Genomic DNA, 22,638 nt, shown 5'->3' on the forward strand with positions numbered 1-22,638 from the left:
GATCGATTGAGGTCATGAAATCTCCTCGCCTGACGCTGCCTAAGATGGAATGGAGCATTTGCATCTTGAACTTCCAATACTGGAGATGGTAGTTCAGGCCCTTGAGGTCGAGGATTGCCTTCCATCCCCCTGAGGATTTTGGGACTACAAACAGGATGGAGTAATATCCCTTTCCTACCTGGTCTGCTGGAACCTCCTCTATGGCCTTGATGCTTAATAAATGTCGAATGGCATCTGTCATAAGAAATATTTTTATTGGGTTTCTCGAGGTTGGACAAGAGACGAAATGATCTATGGGTCTGGTTATGAACTCCAGGGACAGACCCTCCCTTATGGTTCATAGTACCCAGGAGTCTGTGGTTGTGTTTTCCCATTGGCGGATGAAGAGAGAGAGTCTGCCACCAATGGGAGGGGTCCCCCCTAAGTCACTTGGAGTGACAAAAGGGACGACCCCCATTGCCTCAAAAGGAAGACTTATTCTGGGTTGGTGTCGGGGTCTGTCCTTATAATTTGTCCTGTCAAATGATTGGTCAGCTTTGGGAATAAAGGGGCGGGACGTTTGTCCGGCCTCTGTTGTTGCGCCCATCCGAAAGGACTGATAGCGAGCATAGGAAAAGAACCGTTTATTTGATCTTCTAATAAGATGGGAGATTACCTTCTGTTTCTGTTTGTTCTCCACTGGGTAGGGTGTTAGCACCTCACCAAATAACTGACCCCCTTTAAATGGAGCAGTGGTAAGGCAGCAAGAATAGCATACGCACAGTTCTGGAAAAATGAGAATATACCATCAGAAGAAGAAGTGATACGAAAAATCCTGGATTGTGCTGAGATGGACAAATTAACAAAAGAGATAAAAGAAAAGGAAGACACAGAGTACTATCTAATATGGAACAAGTGGTGTGACTGGCTGGAGACTAGAAATAATAGAGGAGAATAAATGTGGAAAGGTCAAAAATGGAAAATGTGTGTATAATAATGTATAGTAATAATAATATGTATTATTCTTAGTATGAAGCATAGTATGAAGGAAGAAAAATGCAAGTAAGAAACAACGGGGCAACAAGGACAAACATTCTAAAGAAGAATAGGGGGGAAAATGTAAATAATAGAAAATTACCGTTATGAAATCGCTGTTTAAAAAGGGGAGGAGTATATACTGTGTGTGTGTGTGTATTATGTTTTGTTTCGTTTTGTTGGTTTAAAAAATAAAAAATAAAAAAAATAAAAATAAATGGAGCAGTGGCAATGTGCCATTTATGTTTACTTTCAGCCCTCCAGTTCTTAAGCCAAAGCAGGCATCGCATGACAACACTGGAAGCCATTGCTCGGGCAGAATGTCTGACAGCGTACAAGTATATGTCCGCCATGTACTCGGAGATCACCACCAGTTTGGTGAGATCTTGGTGAACCCTGACCTCCTCTAAGGGAATCCTTGCTTGAAGTTGCCTGAGCCAGATGAGTGAGACTCTGGCAAAGAATGAGGTGGAGGTTGCCGCCTTTGCTGCCCATGCTGATGCTTGGTGTACCTTACATAAGGAGAGCTCAGATTTTTTATCCTCTGCCTTTAGGGCATCAGAGACATCTCCTGGTAATGTGGAGGAGGAGAAAAATGGAGCTATGGATTCGTCCACTTTAGGTACCTCCAACAAATCTGTTATAATTGGGACCATATCCACTAACTTGTGCTCTGTTCCCCCCGGGAGGGTTGAGCTTCTGGGGATTCCCATTGTCCCTGAATATTCTTGAGGAACAAAGGGGGGGGGGCAGGGGATTTGTTGACGTCTGACCATCGATTTAAAAAACAATGGATCCAGTTCCTGAGTGGAGGAAGGCTCCGGGGTAGGGATAGGGTCTGGGCCGATCTTACCCGCTGCACGTGTCCTGCAAAGAAGAGAAGGGAAGAATGTGGAGTTAAAGAGCTCCACCATGGGATGAGGCTCTTGTGCAGGCTCCTCGCAACCCGACCATTGATCTGCAGTATAGTCATAATCAGAGCTGGACCTGGATGTGTCGCTTCCCGGGGAATAAGGAAGCGAGATCGAGTCTGGACGGTCGCGCCCTGAAGATTGTGCTGAAACAGTTAGAACTGATGAATGTTTCGGGATGGCTGAAGATTGTTGATGCCCAGAGGAAGCCATCGCTTGACGAACCGTGTGCGATATCATGGCCTGCAGCTGATCCGCAACCTTGTGAAGGGCAAAGCCCTGCTGCCATCGGGATAAATGTTGCTGTAGGTTCCATAGGTGGGCCCTATGGCACAAGTTCCTCTCAAAAAGGGGTGGGCCTTCCTGACCAAAGGTCTGGATAACGACCTACTCAGGCTCCCGCTCCAGGGACCACACCCGTGTTGGGGCAAGAAATTGTGAGTCAATGGCGGGAGCCGCAAGTGGGGAAAGTGGTGGTTTGTCCACTTCCCCTACTGCCAGCCTTTGTGCCTGAGAGAGCTGCTTCTCCAAGGGATGATGTGCTCGGCTAGCCTGCTTTTCAGCTGACTTACTGGGCTTATTGCCGGATTTAGATTTAGAATTGGCCTTTACCTTAGCCGCGGCTTCTTGGCAAGGGGACTTGCGCTTAAGTTGCTTGATCAACACAGAAGCCTGTGACTCAGTGTTGTTTGCCATGTTAACAAGAACGATCCCAGTTAATCACTGAAAGCAATCTCGAACTGCAAGAGAATGCCAGTTGCCCACCACAATGGGGCTGACTTGCATGTGGATCAGCGTGGTCCGGCCCACTGGCCAAACCGGATTCATGCCAAACGCATTAGGGCGCTTGTCACTGGGATGTCCCATTGAGTGACTAAATCTCACATGTGTCACATAGTGGTGATGATCAGGTTCTAGAGAGCAACCACTAGATGCAGAGTGGCAGATTGGCTAAGGTGAAGGAGGTCTAAGTGGCAAAGGCCGGTGATGATAAGAGAGAATTGAAAAGAGACTGCTAGGCAAAAAGGATGGTCCTATGTGGACACCTACTTGGAAACTACCTATAATTTGGATCTATCTGGTCAAATTCAGGTGCCTGTTGTCTATTGTTAGTGAGTCCTTGGATCTAATAATCCTACAGTCCCTTAATATGTGTAGGCCTTTAAGGGTTGAGGCTGTCATGAGGAAATCCAAAATGGTGTCCGCTACAATGAAGCTAAAGTAATAAGCTGTCCTGCGAGATCACCCAAAATGGCGCCTGCAACTAGTGAGGAGAAGGAGAGTGGCTGTAATTAAAGTGCCGTCTGATGATGGGCGAGAGGCGCACCAGTCTCAGTCTCTTCCAACCCTCCAATCCTCGAGGGGAGAATCTCCCTTGCAAACTGTTTTGCGGCACCTCAAAATGGTGGCCGTGCTGCAGGGAGAGAGGAAATCGTTGGGGGAGCGTGACTCTGAGGTGGTCAAGTCGCCTGCCGCAGATTGGGGAGAGACGCACTTGAATAAATTCCTCTGGCTCAGGCTAACAGAGCTCTCTGTGCCTTGAGTGCAATCCTGACAAAAAAAAAATTCACGTCACAGTCCGCGCCGAACAGCTGAGAGGTGCGGCGGCAGCGGCGGGTGCGGCTCCTCCCAGCAGCAGTGGGAATTCCGTGGTAGAGAGACAGCTGACAGAAACAAAGGGACTGCCTGGTAAGTATGAAGAGAGGCTAGAGACAACAGCAATGCGCGCTGAAAAACGCGCTGATTCTAAGTCTGTCAGCTGTAGCTAGATCGTAATGAGGCTAGGGTACAGCAAGGAGCTTGACAGATGAGTGGCTCCAAAATGGCAACCGCGTGCTGAGCTCCTGACTGAGGGGAAAACCTTCACGAGCTGAGCTCCTTACAGAAGGGAAAAGCCTCAGTAAACAAGCTTCTGATAAAGGGGGAAAAAACCCCAATGACAACCTGAACTCCTGACAAAAAGGAAAGCCCCAGATTACAGAAGACAGAGTCCCCTGTAGAGGGAATGATCAGAGGCTATAAAACCTCCAACCTTCCTGCCAAGGAGAATCCACTAATGGGTAGAAAAAGGGGAATTTTTTTATCTAAGTCAAACCTGCTAAAAGAAAGAATTTGGGAGTCAAAGTTATCACGTCCTTCTGGGTGAACAGACTAAGTTGAAACTGGGAGGTCCCAGGTCAGGACGGATGTGACAATTTTGACAACTTCGTCTGATTGGGCAGGAGAACTGAAATAACCCATTGGTGGATTCTCCATCCATCACGCTGGAGAAACATATGTTGCTACCTAAGATTGAACTATCAACCTTTCAAGTAGGAGGTGTAGCATCTTCATGACTAGGCCACCATGCCACTCGATGTTCATCTCATATCAATTTTGTTAAATTTTAGATGTTATTGTGGAACAATCTTACAAGCCCTTAATGCACTGAAATCCTTATTTATTTTCACAGAAGGAGAAGAGGATCAATATATATTGTCCTCCATCTTTTCATGCAAGAGTGAATTTTACTTATCTTGTGTTTGACCTTTTTATACAGCTGGATATAATAATGTTCTTAGTAATCTGTTACCCAGAGAAGTAAAATATTCTTTTCTTAGCTGACAGATCAGCATGGCCACCAAATTCTGTTCAAAACTGTTACTGTTTGTCACTTAGTAAACTATTACTAGATATATATTTGTAAGCATGCATGTATGTGCATAATCTTGTGTAAAATTTTGAAAATTTTAGTCTGTACATCACTAAAACCAAAATAAAACATATTATTCTGTATTCTAAAGAATGAACCTATATAGTAAGTGCCTATGTAGTAAAAACATATATGATTATTTTTACTATAACCATTTCATCTTCTGCCTGAAGTCTTCACTCATAATACTGATTATTAACCTCATCAAAAGGAAGATAAAGGAGATGTTTTATTTTTATTGATTAAATCATACCTGCAGATAAAAATCTGGGGAAGTTACATGGTGATCTGCATGAACAATTCTCTTCTCAATTTTCCTTTCACTGAACTCATCTTCTCTTTTATCCAGTGAATTAACAGCTTTGGTTTTTCCAAAATTACAGGAAATGTGACTTTGCAAAAATAAAAAAATACTGAGTTAACTTAGGGATTTTATTTTAACTGATTGGCTTTGCTGCTCAGAATGTCTAAAATATGTCAAGAAATACTATTACTAGAGCCAACCAAAATGTCACAAAATAGTGAAATAATTTTTTAGCTCTTCCAAATCTTTTGAATTTATACAAAATTGAGAAGAGGATAAGTATTCAGGACAAAATAATAAGAAATTTGAAAAACCCATTTTTTGCAAGGACATCAAATATTAATACCTAATAACTGAACTCAGAAATTCCCATGTGAATACAAACATTAGTGGTAATGTAGAATTAAATTATTTACAGCATCATTGCAAATCACCTGAAATAAACTCATGTTGACTAGAGAGTCTGAAGTTAAAATGAAGATAAAACAACCCCATTAAATATTTTACCACTTTTCACAGCCATTTCTGCCCTATGATCTAGCGTCTTTCTTAAATGTCCTTTTTATGCTAAAGATCTGCTTACTTCCTTTACTAAACAAGAGAAAAGTCTTAGCTTTGATTGATCATTTTGTCCATGTTTATGCTCAAATGGAGATGACATTTTTGTTACAAAAATAAGTAATTGCTAGCTCTTTTTAAAGTGAGATTCAAGTAGGCTATATTGTTTTACAATTTCACAGCTGGTATTTTGTCCATTAGCCAGGAACAATAAAAAGACTGAAGAGTTCACAAGAGATTCCAGATGGAAAGAAAAGATATTTTATTATAACTACAGATTCAGTATTTCAATCATATTTGCATATTTTAGAATCAGTTATCAAGTTGGTTGCTATATTGAAATTTATATAAATTGGCAGGGGTATACTCATGAATTGATTTTTTTAAAAATAATCTATTTTCCAGTCATTTTATGAATTACGGCATAGCTTTACAGAATGTCTAGTAGAAGACACAGCTCAAAATTTAGTCAATCCTTTTTTCAGTTGTGCCATCCTTTTGTGACCACAGGTAAATCTTCCCATGCCCTGTGATGAACAGCTATGATAACTGTAGACTGTAAAATTATTGGTAGATAACTTATAACTGTATATAGAAGGGCAGCTTAGTTAGATTCATAATTAAAAACCTAAATGGATTTGCAAGAAAATCTATGTTCAAACTAACCAGTTAGCTACCCAACATCTAGCTGCAGTCTTAAACCCTAAATATAAATCTCATTGCAATCAATTTCTAGTGGAGTATTTATCAGTTATCAGATTAATATTACTTTGGAATATATCTAATATTTACAAGACTATTAATTGCTAATATTTTTTTAAATGACATGTTTTGTTTTTTCAATACCCCTTTTTCATGTTCAATATTTCTTTAAAACAAAATCAGGAAATTAGTATGCATTCTTTTATGATCATTTTAAAAGTTAAGAAACAAAGAAGAAAATTGAATTCCCAGGTCTCACTGGAATATGGTCTTTTGAAAACTTGATCATTATGAATATATTTCATTCCTAAAAACTAGACAGCGCAACTATTGAATATATATAGTAAATCTGAGCTATCTCTATTCCAATACATCTATAAGGAATCTAGATAATCTGCTTCTTCATACAGTGGCATCTTGGTACTCATCTTCAGTTGGTACTCATTTTCAGGAGGCACAATGAGTATCAAAAATAATGAGTACCAAACACATTTTTCCCATGAGGAATAATGTAGTGACTCACAAATAGTCATCATTGACAAGTTCTAGCTTGTGCATTGAGTTCCAAACAAACTATGAGCACCAAAACAACATTTTTTGCATCAAAATGCATCGAATTTAATGAGATTCAAAGCAGCTCAGTACTAAGGTACTACTGTACATTTATTACATTTATTAGAATAGAAATAGCTGAGGTTTGCTATACATTCTTAATAGTTGGGATGTCTAGAAAGCAATATATTCATAATGATCAAGTTTTCAACAGACATTTCACCGTTTCACTCAATGAATGCGAAAAAGTGAAAGAGTAAGTTTCAGGAAAAAGACTAAAGTTTCCCTCTCTAACTGATACTGCTAAAATTGCTTGAAAAAATTATCAACTTTTTCCTCAAAGAAGTTGTTTCTCAGTTCTCACTTTACTACTAGTGATCCTGCTCAAATTTGAAAAGAGGGAAAAGAATGAAAAACAAAGAAAAGCAAATGAGAAAGAAGAACATATATGAAATATATATGGTAGCAAGCAGGACTTTTTTTCTCATAGAACGCCCAGAATGGAATTCCGGCACCTTTTTGGGATGGAACCTTGTAGGATAGGCAAGGCGGGTTGTCTGACGAATATGAGTTCCGTCACCTTTTTTTTTTTTAAGAAAAAAAGCACTGGTAGCAAGTACCTAGATACATGCATAAATATTGAATGCAGCCTAATGTGATAATGCAGCCTATAAGACTGAAAAGAATCTTTTACCAACATCCACAAAATTAAATTCTACACAATGTTTTACAGCATTCTTAGATTTTCATCGAACAGATTGCAAATAAATATGGATGAAGACAATTCCACCATTCATGCTATATATGTTATTTTATTGCAGCTACTTCAAGCATCCATACAAAAGTAGAATGACTGACAACTTTGTTTTTTTAAAGCTTTCATTACACAGAGTAAAGCACAACAAGAAGGCACCATAAATCTACCAAGATAAGTACTAAAGGCAGAAAATCCTGGTTGTGTCAACTGCACATAAAGTATGTCTAATAATTGTTATCTAATTGCACTTTCATATTATGTTACATCAGGAAAGGTATAGTAGTTACAGGTAAGGATAGGCAATGCTCATTTTCCCAACTTCAATCTATTTTTTTAAAAAATATGGAAATGTGAAATCTTTCTTTTAAGCCTTGTAAATAAGTTAAACTAACAAGCATTCTGCATATTATATCAAATACTCAACCAAATTTTTGACAGGATTATTCAACCAAAGCATATGATTCTTTTGTGGTTCTAGGTAAAACTTTAAATAATACTGTATTTGTGGGCCTCTATTTTTTAAACAGCATGGATCAGATTGGCCAAACGTTTTGATTCATGTAATTCAGACTGGTAAGATTTTCAGAGATTTTTGGAGTGGTTTTATCAGGACATCTTTTTGTGTACTGATAATAGAATTCCCAGGGTTGGTTATAGCTACCAATTTTTTTTATCTGTCTTTCTGTCTTTTCCTTCTACTACTTTTAAGCAGTTGATAAGGCTCCAATCAAAACTTTAAGTGTCTAAATAAAAAGCTGGCCTTTATTGCCAACTAATAGAATTAATTTATCCCTGGCATGACTTAACTTCATTTTAAAGTAATGCTGTTATATTGATTTTATTTTGCCTTTTACATTTCAGTATTATATTTTCTTTTTCATTTATTTAATTTCATTTTCAGAAAAATACTACCCCATTAAAACACAGGAGACACAATCTCTGAATAAATAAGCATTTGTGGTAGGCATATAAACTTTAAAAGGTGCTTTCATAATAACTTGATGGCTAAAGGGAAGAGAAAGGCATATGCATGTCACCTGGAAGAGGAACATCTTTTCCCCCAGATCTATCTTAAAGTCTTCAGCATCTGTGTGGCTTTCAATTAAATGATGGTTTCCTGCAGCCACTGAAGAACTTGAAAAACAAATATTGTGGTAACAGTAACTAGGTACTATTTAGTTCAGATGTTTATTTTTTAATTTAGTACAATTTTTTCTTCATCTTGGTCTACATTTTGCCTCTTAGCGCCCTTGCCAATGCTGCACTCCACAAAATGGGAAGATCCAAGAAATGGGAAATGTCAAAACAAAAACCAGAATACTCATTTACCTACACTTTTAATTTAAACTAAAAGAGATGAAACTAATTGCCTTAGGTGTAGCTTATCACACTGAACATAACTTTTGAAAAGGTCAAGGATCTGTACCCCAGACGTCTGAGGAAAACTTGGCAACTATGATAGCTCAGGGTACATACAGCAAATTTCCAACATACGTGAAAATTAACTTTGGAAGCAATTCTTTAAGAGCCACAGAAACACAATTTATAATATACCGTGTTTCCCTGAAAGTAAGGCATACCCCGAAAATAAGCCCTAGCTTGATATTTGGGGGTGGGCCTAATATAAACTCTACCCTCAAAATAAGCCTTAGTTTTGGGGAAAGGTACACATCTAAAAATCAAGCTAGGGTAGGGTTATGGATCTACCCCATGCACCCCGCACACGCTTACCTTGCAGCTAGGCCTCTCCTCTCCAGCCCACTTCTTCTGAGGTGTCTTCTGCAGCCAGGCCTGCATTTCTCAGTCACAGGCCTTTCTGGAAGGCCTATGCAGTCGAGCACCAAGCTATGGATTGAATCCATAGCTCGGGACTCGGCTACAGAAGCCTTCTAGAAAAGGCTGGCTGCAAAATGCAGGCCGGAATACAACTGCAGAATGAAGCTGCTCTTTGGCTGCAGAAGAAGTGGACCTGCTGGCTGGGATTATCAGTGCCGAAGGTGAGTAAGACATCCCCCGAAAATAAACTCTGGTGCCTCTTTTGGAGGCAAAAAACAACAATCTGATCTTATTTTTGGAGAAACAAGGTATGTGCAAATATTCAGATGAAATTGTCCAGAGTTAGTTGGTTGCATAATGGTTAAAATATGAAAATGCACAGTAGATATTTACAGTGTAATTTTTACTATTTATAAAGCATAAAGTGGGAAAGATGTGACATAAAGGAATTCTCTCTGTCTCTATGTCTGATTGCCAACAGGTTAACTTTAAAAGAATGAGGCAAAGTAGGACCAAAAATTGGCAAGAAGGGAAGGATGGGGAGAAGTTGTTGGAACAATGATTTTGAAAATAGGTTGAATTAGATAGGGGGTACAGAGAAGAACATTCCATTTAAAGTCTTTCAATCTGAATGCAACCACATCCCTCCTTTTAAGCCATCTTATCCTTCTTCTTGATTATATTACTTATTACTTACTTATTTCAAACTCATAAACTTTAAGATGTACGTATTTCAATTCACAGCATTCCCCAGCCAGCATGACAATTTCTATATAGGTTGAAAAGAATAGCAAAAACCTATGTTTTGCATGCTTTCCATAACTTGTTTATTTACAACGTGATATATTTTATTGTGTTATGCACTTTATTTTCTTACAATGCAATATGACATTACTATGTCCTTTAAAAATGGTGCATTGAATGTGAAATATTATGATTCACTCAAGGTCAGGACAGTCACTATTGAGAAAAATCTAGTTATGCTTGTCTTTTTGAAATCACAAAGATTTAAGTAAATACTTAATATAGTTCAGGTTGTGCTGGATTGTGCCCAAATCTGTGACAGCAATAGGCCCAGGGTTTCTTTAGGACTAGCACTGCATCAATTCAACCATGGTTCTTAGTTTTACATATATTCAGAATTTCCATCATACAGAAATTTAATTATAGGCACAAATCTATTTGAGTTTACAATAATTTTAAATATATTCACCTTAGACTGTAAAATGATGTCATGGTTGGCAACTATGGTTGCTATTTTACTTTTTCCTCTTCTATCCTCCTGGAATGGTAAGCATATTTTTTTTTCCAAACTTGGATACCTTTCACAAGTGTGAACTTCAACATTCCCCATTACTGGAGGCATCTTGGAAGTTGAAGTCCACAAATCTGAAGGGTACCTAGGTCACATTAGACAATGGGAGGCAATAGAAAGTGATATGTGAATGTCCATACTCATCTAGACATGTTCATCATAGAAGCATCAACATTTACAACAGTTTAATGGCACTAATAGACATTTCACATGAAGTAGAGAATGCTATTTTGGTTGCAGTTATACCTCTCCTGTGACATCTTCTTATGGTCAAAATTGAACCAGATCTATTTTAAAAATCTCCTAATACTGTGTGGAAAACCTTCCAGCTAAACTATGTACTCTGAGGAAGCTGTAAACCTTGTTTCTTGAATATGGTTACTATGAGAGATCCAAACTCACTGGCTTAAAGGTTTGTAAACCATTATGTTGCTATCAAGTAGTGCTTGGTGCATCTGAGTATTCAGTCTATACACCTGTACAGTCAAACATCTAAATAGATTTTCTAAAATATCAGATAATAAGTTAATATCTGTCAAAAAGGTAGATTTTCTAAATTGTTTAGACTGGCAATAAGTCAGAATTTATACCTCATTCTTTTCAAATCATGTGAAAAGGAAGCTCAGAAATTGAGCTCTAAGACCATTTCTATCAAAGACATACTTTGCACCATTAACCATCTAATCAACAATATCATTCTTTCTTCAAAGCCTACAAGACATTATTTACTTTTATTCACTTTGGGTGGCATTTTGAAGCTGTACTTAAAAACTCTGTAAGATAAAAAGAAAAAGGTTCAAAAGGGAATTGTGGAATTGCATGCCAGATCTGTACATCCTCTGAGTCATTTTCACTTGGACAATAATTGTGTAAACAATTATGTGGTATGATAACAAATAATAATATTGATGATAAGGATGAAGTTGATATAGTAACATCTACTCTCCTTGATGAAGTAATAAAACAAGCAGGGCCATTTTGATCATCTCTCTTTAGTGACCTTCTATATTCCCCCATCCTTCTTTCTCCCTTCCCTCCCCCTAATCTCAGAACAACATTGCTTTCAGCTTCTTTCCTAGTTTTCCCACACACAATGCAACCCAGACCTCACCTTCAGCTCTCCTGAGACTACTTTGGAAGCCAATTCGATGACACAGCCAACAGCCATGCGTGCAGCACCGGACGAATGCAGCTCATTCCAAATGGTGTCACTGTCCACCTGAGCAAACAGTTAGCAGAAGGGGGATGGAGAGAGAGAGAGAGAGAGAGAGAGAGAGAGAGAGAGAGAGAGAGAGAGAGAGAGAGAGAGAGAGAGAAAGAGAAAGAAAGAAAGAAAGAAAGAAAGAAAGAAAGAAAGAAAGAAAGAAAGAAAGAAAGAAAGAAAGAAAGAAAGAAAGAAAGAAAGAAAGAAAGAAAGAAAGAAAGAAAGAAAAATAAGAGAAAACAAATCAGTGAGGGAGAGCTGGCACAGTGACAACAAATGTACAATAACATTAGTCTTCCGTCTTGGCCAGCTGAAAAGGCCTTCTGGACATGGGCTTGCTTATACTTTTTCTCTATACTGAGTTCTCCAATGGAAACACATTCCTGTCATGCCTCACTGCCATTCCCTGTTTAGATTTCTCATTACAAACGGTATTACATAGGCCAGATCTGGTTTAGTTATATGAATTCGCTAGAAGATATTAGGCCTTAGTATGTGTGCATGCTTATATGGGAATATGTGAATTCATATTTATATTCATATTCATACCGGGTCTGTCCTTTGAAGGTCTTGCAAAGGGCAGAACAGTGTAATTTATAGGCTGTCAAAAAGATCATTACAGAATAAGTTTTTTTTTTTAAAGGGAGGAGAAGCAAATGTAAAGTATGATCCTGAAATAAGAGATATTTTTAATCCAATATAAAAACAATGTTCAGCAGTTTAACACTTGGGAACATCCAGGGTAAGGCAAATGTATTCTATTGAACTGCATGATCAGCTAATGCAGGTAATTAATGTGTCTTTGGACAATAAGGCAATTATGCAATAAGAAGAGAAACTGGCCGTTACCTTCCTTGGGATATTAGCTAAAAATCATTAACATATTATTATTCTGTAAGCACTAATAATAAATTGTTTGAATTATCATTTCTATATTCGTACCTGTTCTTCTGAAGCAACAATATATGAACCTGACCTTACATTTGCTAACATATTTTTTGGAATATATCTAAGATATTATTAGTATATGATTCTGAGTCACTTATTAAAAATTATGGGGTAAATGAAACACTGTGATACTATTGTTATGTAGTCCTGAATGCAGTATAATGGTTATTCTAGGTTAGTCCAAATGTTGACTTAGAACCAGAAGTTGGCAACTTTTATGGAGACCATGTACTACTTGCAATTTTTCACAACAGCAAAAAACAAAAACAAATGGCCAAAGTCTCCTGAAATTATACCATCTAAGCTTATTTTATAATTACTATTAAACATCTAACAGGTTCTTGCCATTCTAGAACAAACTGTTCTAGCCTTTCATGCTAGAACATCAAATCATGGGATATGGGGATCTGAAATTTCAGCCACTTTTACTAAATCAATGTTAATTTGATTTTTGAGAACCTAGGGATGCCACCAGCAATGTTACATGTCCCTGTGTTGCTTCTGGCAACCTCTATTTTGCATTAACATAAAGAAATATTTACCCATTCCTTTTGTTATGATAAAAGCTTAATGTCACTGTAATGTTTTCACATTGTTTGAATTTTGAAAGAACATTTGATTCTTGAGTAAATACTCTCAATATTCTCATTAATCTATAGCAAACATTCTAAAATATGCATTTTATGGAATTGGGATATGGCTTCTGAAATTGTCTTATGAAACTTTCCTAGAATGCTTTCAGAGGTACCTTAATTATTGCCAAGTTCAAATGATATGATATTTTAAATGGTCCTATGTAGAAAAAATATTCAGAGATAAAATAATTCCTGAAATATTAAGTATTATATTTCAAATTGAATCTACATTTCATTCAATTTTATGGAAAACATTTACAATTTCTATTGTAGTTCATGATACAAATTTTTCAGTTTATTACTCTACTGTGTTTATTAACAAAAAAGAAAAGAAATGAGAAGAAAAAGAAAAAAGACTATTTTCAATTCCTGAACAAGCATGTTTTTTTCTTTTTTTAAAAAATAGAATCTTATCTTAATTGCTGAAGGCAATGTTTAAACAGCAACTTAATACATGAACATTATGAAATAGGATCATAAAATCTGATGAAAAATCCAGCATTGAACTAAAAACACACAAGAAACCAGCATATAACCAGCATACATCAAAACAGAGCCAGAGGCAAAATAAAACTGGTGTGTAGTTTTCTGGCAACTATTAATGTTGCTAACAAATACATTTTTCCTTTTATGTCTTTTCTTTGTTCATGTATATATCTGTGTGTCTATGAATATCTGCTTTTATTCTTCTGTTTACTATTTGATAAAAGATGTGATGAAGACTACATGCACAAAAATACTTATTACAGGAAAGAAAATACCTAAAACTAAATATGACACAAAAGATTTGTTGATTGATTATATTTAAACTTTTTAAAACCATCTTATATTGTTATCCATACCAGGGAAGTACACCAATATTATTAAACATTTACATAACATAATGAAAATCTGTCACAATTAAGATAAAAAAATTAACAAATTCAAACAATTACAATGCCTGACTAAATAAAAAGTAATAATATATCATATCATATCGTATCATATCATATCATAATATAATATTTTAAAAAGTTGAAAAATGGGTTGTGGTCAAAAAAGTCAAAATAGCAGGTACAAACATGAAACTGCAGCTATTGTCTAGAGTTTTTTTAGGATGTTTAATATGGATTCTTGTATGAAGCAGAAAGGCAGACTCCAAACCTGAATGAACCCTTCTTTCTTCTGGATTCAGCACTAATGGGAAGAGTCAAAAGGAACAAGGGCAACAGTTCAGACTCAACCATGGCCCCAATAAAACACACATTGCTTTCAATCCTGAATATAATGGTTTAGATGAAAGAGGACAGATATGAACATAAGAAATGTTCTTCACAAAGTAAAACTAAGTTTGTTGAGAACTGTTGGCATAAAGAAGTTATAAGTGGGAAATAAGCAGGGAATGTTGAACCTGGAAATGACAAGGAATTTATTGTCCAAGATCAATAATGCAAAACTCTAGCTACAAAGGCAAATCAAAATCATTGTTCAAAATTGATTGACATAAAATTTAACAAATATCAAATAACAAATAACAGTATAACAAATATACTGTAAAGTTTGGTATGTTCAGACCTTTTTTATTTTGTAGTAACAAGGGGGCATAACATTTCATCTGAACTAAATAAAATCTAATATATACCAGTGTTGAATTTCATCTAAACCCTGCAGCATTTACAGAGCATAAAAAGGAATTTATGTGAAGAAAGATAACCTGGAATAAGTGCAGAAAAAATTTTGTGGCTCAGTCTTCATTGCCCCTAATGGAAAAATGGCTCGAAAAAGAAATGCCTGCAATCCAGATCAAGGCTTGAAGGAGGAAGATAAACTACTAGCTAAAAATGCAATTCTTTCCACTTGACCTGTCTTCTCTAGTTTGAATAGATAATTTACCTTCTCCTTGGAAACAAGTCATAGACAAATATTGGCATTATATGGTTGTACTTTTAGAGTATTACCAAGCCAACTGCTCACCGAAACATAAATGTTATGGAATTTTAGACCAAAATAGCTCGCCTTAGGATGGCAAATATTTGATAAATTAGGGCATTAGGGGACCAATAAGGTACCTACAAAATCTAACATCCCCCAAACTGAGGATACATTTTTTTTTCAAAGCTAGACATAACATTTTACTATCTCCATTGCTGCAAGGCAAATATTCCCAACCCCCTTAACCGAGCATATCTGCCCACATGGTAATAAGGAGATCAAATCCATTTCATAAGTATTGCTTTGTTGTAATTCTAGAGGGATATTAGGTCTGCTTACATTCTGCCCTTAATATGTAAATTTCCATGAAGGGCAGACAATTTTTATGTGAACCATCTTTTAAAACATTCTAAATTCCTTATCTATTATGCAGTATCCAAATTCTGTGTTACCAAAATGAAAGTAAAGCATTTGGTCACAGGTATAATCACTTCAGTTTTATTCATCACTTTCAATTTATTAAAAATTAACTATCTTGCTTTAAGTGACATGCATTTTTAGTTCATAGATTGTAATATTTTATTATACTTTCACAATATGGAAGTATGTTATGGTACTATAACATACCATTATAGTAGCTTATGTTACATTGTTATTACTGAGATCCTTGTTATGCTAGATGTCAATGCTGCTAACATTGGATGTTCCTGCTCTGACAACTGATGACAATGCAGATATTTTCTCTTCTTCTTTAACATGCTTTTTCTTACTTTTAAAAATCAGGTGCAGCGGGCAGGGGGTTGGGATGTAAGCTCAGCTAGCCATAATAATAATGCTGCTGTAGGAAGGAAAGTGAAAGGACTTTTGTTACTTTATTACTTCTTTACTTTTTTTTGTTATAATAGTTTCAGAAACTTTTGGGACTTTGGGTGTTAGTAAGAGGAGAATACTTCTTCTTCTTCCAGATAGAAAAGGGTTTTTTTCCTTTTTCTTTTTGTTTCCTTTTTTGGTTTTTCGGATTTTTTTTTTAAGAAGGAGAAAATTTTTTTTTTTTTAAATGGCTTCAAAGCGTCAAGCGACCTCTGCTGTGCCTAAGGTGGCTTCTTCTCCGGCAATATTACCAGCTCAACAACCTAAACCTAGATCACCACCATCCTCCCCGTCTGTACCACCACTCACAGTAAAAGATATTCAAGATGTTATGGGAAATGTATGTCAAATTAGAGAAGAAATGAAGGAGCTTTTAGAAGAGAGAAACAAAGTCTTGAGGGAGGACATAGTACTGGCTTTGAAAGGACTTGCTTCTGTTGTTGAAAAGCTGGATTCTCGCATTGAGGATGTTGCAGATAAAGTGGATTTATTGGAAGATAGGGTTGAAAGTGTGGAAAAAATGGTGGAAACTTCACAGGATGAAATTGTTATGTCTCAGTACAGAGAGATGGAGTTCGCTTTAAGAATCAGGGGCTTGAGGGAAAACATGCAAGAAAACCTGAGAGAGGTGGTGGCAAATGATATTGCTGTGATTTTGGAGAGGGATCCAGAGGAGATATTTAGAGAAATAGAAAAAATATTTAGAGTCAATTCGTGGATCGCAAAGCAGAGAAATTTGCCAAGAGATGTGGTGATTTATTTTGGAAAAAGATCTTTATGTAATGAAATTATACAAGCATTTTACAACAAGAGATTTCAGATTGCAGCTCAGGATGTTATAATTTTAAAGGAGATTCCATCAAAAATTTTAAGAAGAAGAAAGGACTTTGCTTTTTTATCAGATGAACTTAAAAAGCGACAGATGCCATTTAGATGGGACATTCCAATTGGAATTGTGGTGAGTCATGCGGGGACACGTTATAGACTTAACACTGTTTCTAAGGCAAGAGAGTTTTATATTTCGGTCCTGGGAGTGCACTCATCACCACCTTCAATGTTCAAAGCTCTGGAAGTGAAGGAGGGAGAGCAGTTGGCTGAAGATGCTGTATCAATGAAAGCTGGAAAATTATAGGCTGAGTTGTTATAGCAGTCTGTTGAGATGAAAGAACAGAGAATGACCCGAACAGCTCATAGACAAAAAGAAAAGGAGCAACAGAAGAAGGAAATTAAAGAAATTACACAAGAATCTGCTTCTGAGCCTGTGGGAGGAGCAAGACCTAAGAGATCTTCATTGGTCCAATCTTCGATGGTAGATCTTCAAGCAGTCTTCTCCAGGCTAATAGATGGAGGAGACGGCAAAGCTCCTGACCTGGAATGTTAACGGCCTTATTTCTCCACAGAAAAGGAAGAAAATATTTCATTATTTGAAGCAATATAATAATGACATTGTTTGTTTGCAGGAAACCCATATTATTTTAAAAGATCAAAAATATTTGATTAATGCTCGATTGGGTTCTCATTTTGTATCTTCTGCCCCTGGGAAAAAAGGGGGTGTTGTCATTTATGTTAAGAAAAATTTGTCAGCTGTATTAATAGATTCTGATCTTCAAGGGAGATATGTTATGATTGAAGTGGGAATGTATGGCAAGAAACTGCTTATAGTGCTCCTAACCAACAACAAGAACAGTTTTATAGATTTTTACATCAAAATTGATTTCATTGGATTATAGATCTGTTATTTTGATGGGGGATTGGAATGGAGTTTTGGACACACATAGAGATAAGAAAGGATTTTCTACTTCTTTCAAGCAAGCTAAACTACCTAAGGATTTTTTTGATTTGAAAGATGACTTAGAACTGGGAGATATTTGGCGGGAACGTAATATGGAAGAGAGAGACTTCACTTTTTTTCTGACAGACATCAATCGTTTTCAAGAATTGATTTTTTTCTGATTACAACGGATTTATATTTTGGATAAAAACAATCAGATTTCTGCAGGATTGATTTTTTTAGATGCTGAGAAAGCCTTTGATCAGTTAAACTGGCAATTTATGTTAAGGTTGGTTGAAGAGATGAATTTTGGAGATAAAATTTTGCAAGCTCTTCGAGGTATTTATCAAAAACAATCGGCACAACTTATAATTAATGGAGGTTTACCTGAGGTTTTTCAAATTGGAAAGGGTACAAGACAGGGTTGTCCATTGTCTCCTTTGTTGTTTGTTTTAATGTTGGAAATTTTGTTGATTAAAATTCGTGAATCATCTAAAATAAAGGGAATAATGATTGATAAGAATGATTATAAATTAAGAGCTTTTGCAGATGATTTGGTTGTTACCTTGTCTCAACCAACTTATTCTGTATTGGAGTTGTTACAGTTGATAAATCAATTTGGACAAGTTTCCAGTTTTAAAGTCAATAACAATAAAACTAAAATACTATCTAAAATATGACTAATTTGGATAAGGAGACATTGGTTAAATTGATGGGCTTTGAAATTGTAAAAAAGGTCAAATATTTGGGGGTTTATATAACTGCTTCTAATGTAAAATTGTATAAAAATAATTATGAAATGTTATGGATTAAAATACAGAAGGATTTGAATGATTGGAAAAAATTGCAATTATCTTTGTTAGGGAGAATTGCTGCAGTTAAAATGAACATTCTGCCAAAATTCCTTTTTTTGTTTCAAATGATACCTATTTTAAAGAAAGAGGCAAATGTAGAAGAATGGCAGAAGGGTATCAATGAATTCATTTGGGCGGGGAAAAAACCAAGAGTAAAGCTTAAAATTATACAAGATGTTCAAGAAAGAGGTGGACTCAAGGTGCCGAATTTGAAATTGTATTATGATACGGTGGTTTTAACATTGATTAGTGATTGTATCAACTTAACAAATTTAAATATACTTTTTTTGGAGGGATGGGATCTATTATTTGGATGGCATGCGTATTTAATTTATAATAAAAAGGTAGATAGGGTTTTTAAGTCCCATATCTTAAGAATTGCTTTATTGCGTGTCTGGAAGAAATATTATAGATCAGATTCTAGAATACCGTTGTGGGGAATTCCAGGGCATGCAATAGAAGGGATAAGGAAAGGAGTGAAAATGGATAGTATTTCTTATAAACAATTGCTTAACTGGGAAGGGAATAATTGGCAATTAAAATCTATGGAGGAATTAGTGCAAGAAAATATTAGTTATTCTTAGTTCCAGTATAGGCAATTATTAGAAAGGTGGAGAATAGATCAAAAAGTGGGTTTTATTAGGGAAGATGTAAATTTGATGAAACAAATTAAAGATCAAAATCAAACTCATATAAAAAGAGTTTATAGTGTTTTAGTGGAATTGGATTCAGAAACAGAATTAGTTAAAGATTATATGGTTAAATGGGCTCAAAATTTTGATGAGCCGATTTTATTAGATACATGGGAGATAATCTGGGTGAGGAATGTCAAATTTACTCAAGCTCAAAATTTACGAGAAAATTTTTACAAAATGTTTTATAGGTGGCACCTTGATCCACAAAAGATGTCTCGTATGTATCCAAATGTGCAGCCCAAATGTTGGAGATGTGGTTGTTTGGATGCAACGTATTATCATATTTGGTGGTCATGTAGAAATATAAAGGCTTTTTGGATCAAGATTTGGTGGAACATTCAGAAGATTTTTAATAGAAGGATAAAATTTACACCACAATTGTTTCTGTTAGGTATTATTGTTGATTGTGATGGCAAAGAGATTATTTTAATGTTGAATTTAATTACAGTGGCAAGGTTGCTGATTGGGCAATATTGGAAGAAGGACTCTTTGCCTACTTTAGAAGAATGGTTTCTTAAAGTTTCTTATTTATCTGAAATGGCAAAAATTTCGGCTTATCTGAAAGACCAATCGCAAGAGAGATATATTTCGGTGTAGAAAAGATGGGTGAATTTTATACAGAATAAATATGAGATTAAAAAGTATTATTTAGCTTTTGAATAACTTATGTTTAATGGTAATGGTTAGAATTTTTGTTTTTATGTATTGGAGTTAAAGTATTTAAAATTTTGTTTCTTGGATGTATGTATAATTGTTTGATGTTCATTTAAGTTGTATGGTTTTTTTTTTTTAACCCTGTATTCAGCTCTGGGAAGGAGGGGGGAGGGTGATGGGGGGGAGGGGGGGGAGTATTTTATTGTAAAACTAAAAATTTTCAATAAAAAAAAATAATGCTGCTGTAGGAACCCAAGGACAAGTTGATAACGTTTTGGCGGGCTGAGGAGCTGAGGAGAGAATGTGCTTTATGACAGCTTATTGTGGGTGGGAATTGTACTTTGTTACTTTGTATCTGGGGAAAGGGAATTTAGTTTTTGGGTTCAACTATGTAGTACTGATACTTTATTTCCTGAATAAATGTTCTTTAAGGAAGAATTTTGCCTTAAAGTTCTTTTGATGGGTTTCATCTATTGGAACCATGACATTAACCCCAAAATTACATTCTTTCTATCTTAACCACCTTGGGGTCCTGAACTCTAGTCACCGTCCCTAAGCTGAGGGATAGTCTGACAAATACTTGGGGAAGATCTCAACATGGAGAAGGAAGAAGCATCTGAAACCAGCACCTCAGCCATGGCTGCCGCCTCAGTGGAGGGAGTGCAAGCCAGTGCACCGGTGGAGAAAGAATCTTTTCAAGCCTTACAGCTGGGGGCAAGACCCAAGGCGTGAGACCTGATCTGGTCATCGGATTAGACCCTGCTCGGTGGAGACTCCAAGAACCTCCAGGCAACCCTGCCAAAAGTAAGTTCTTTGAAAGTGGCTGAAGTCGATTTGCAAGGAAGAATCTCTCAAGAGTCATGTTCCCTGGACCATTGGAGAGTCAAGAAATTGGCAACTACTGAGAACTCCAGAGAGTAGAAGTACCTGTCCGCAGTTCGTAGCCAATAAGTGGAGACGTTGGTGGAGAGATTCGAGGGGCTAGAAGTGAGGAGTGGGGAGCAACCCTCCCACTCTTCACATGCAAGTGATCACGATGATCGGCAGAGCAGATGCCAATCCATGCCTAAAAGAAGCTCCAGCCCCACCTATGGATGCAAGTGGCTTCCCCCCCTTGAAGCCGCCAACACTAACCTCCAGCCCTGCGAGGAGGGACAGTCCCAGCCACCACTCTGAACATGGCAGTCCAAGATGTTGTCGCTCCTCCGGAACTCCAGAGCACTGTTTACAATCCAAAAGCCTGAACCACTGTCGGGGCAGCCGAAGTCCAGATCATCACAGGTACCATGAAAGCCCTGACTGTCACAATTACTGGTCATATTGTCCTGCGCATCACCATCAGTGCCACCTAAGCTTGAGGCCTCTGCAGGAGGGCGACTCATATGTGAGTGTTTAACAAGGTATAATGCAACAGCTGCGCGATCGGGCAGCAATAGGTGGGAGCACCGCAACCGTTGGGGCCCCTGCATCAATTGGGAATGCCACAGCCACCACCACTGGGAGATCAGCAACAGGTGAGAGCGCAGCAGCAGTGGGGCTGGCACCAGTCCCTGAATGTGCAACAACTGGTGGGGGGATCTACAGCAACTGGGGATGCCACAGCAACAGCTGCCAGAAGATTAGTAACAGGTGAGAGCGCAGCAGCAGTGGGGTTGGCAACAGCCCCTGAATGTGCAGCAACCACTGGGGGGCCTGCAGCAACTGGGGATGCCGCAGCGCTGGCACTAGGATCACTGGGGGGCCTGCAACAACTGGGGATGCCAGAGCTGCCAGAAGATAAGCAACAATTGGGAGCACAGCAGCAGTGGGGGTGGCAACAGCCCCTGAATGTACAACAACTGCTGGGGGGCCTGCAGCAACTGGAGGTGCTGCAGCCATCATTGGGAGATCAGCAGCTGTTGGCGGTGCAGCAGCCACAGCTGAGAGGCCAGCAACCGCTGGAAATGCAGCTACACTGGGGGAGCAGCAGCCCATGATGGCACCTCCTCTTCGAGTGACTTTTGATGGTGACCCAGAGAGGCTGATCTTCTTCCTCAATCAAGTACACTCCCACATGAATTGCAGTGCTAATTTCTACCTGAATCCAGATGCTATGGTCAACGTGGTCACAGCCAATTTGGAAGGGGAAGCATCTGTGTGGCTAAACAATTTGTATAACAAGCAAGCGCCTGACTGGGGGACCTCCACCTCTTACTCCTTGGATTAAGAGCCAGGTTTGAGGACCCATCCATAGCCCTCAAAGCGGAGAAATAAATTCATAAGATAAAACAAGACAGCAGACCTGCATTGGAATATGTACAAGAGTTTTGCAAGATAGCCAGCCAAATAGAGAGGTGGCCTGAGCAGTCCCTAGTTCATCATTTTAAGGAAGGACTAGATCAGTGGTTCTCAACCTGTGGGTCGGGACCCCATTTGGGGTCAAATGACCATTTCACGGGGGTCGCCAAACCATGCTGTCCGCCATTTTTCCCTTTTCCCTAGCTGTCCTACTCCCTCTTATTGGTGGCCACACCCA

The 22,638-nt window shown here is 37.6% G+C and overlaps 1 protein-coding gene across 12 annotated transcripts in view; it reads right to left on the bottom strand.

Moving 5' to 3' along the window:
• HDAC9 (histone deacetylase 9) overlaps positions 1 to 22,638 on the bottom strand; it is a 347,135-nt gene that overhangs the window by 116,873 nt on the left and 207,624 nt on the right. For 10 of the 12 annotated variants that reach the window (XR_005555379.1, XM_039332526.1, XM_039332546.1 and 7 more), the window contains one exon: positions 11,693 to 11,800. Coding sequence is in view for 11 of the 12 variants with exons in the window: in XM_039332526.1 (XP_039188460.1) it covers positions 11,693 to 11,800 (108 nt within the window). In the remaining variant the exon portion in view is untranslated. Of the gene's footprint in view, positions 1 to 8,812; positions 10,549 to 11,692; positions 11,801 to 22,638 lie in introns of those variants that run through there. The other 2 variants (XM_039332564.1, XM_039332587.1) reach the window with 2 other exon arrangements.

This window comes from Crotalus tigris, unplaced genomic scaffold (assembly GCF_016545835.1).
Source record: "Crotalus tigris isolate CLP2741 ecotype Arizona unplaced genomic scaffold, ASM1654583v1 scf7180000017624.2573661763:2888555, whole genome shotgun sequence".
NCBI classification, from domain to species: domain Eukaryota; kingdom Metazoa; phylum Chordata; class Lepidosauria; order Squamata; family Viperidae; genus Crotalus; species Crotalus tigris.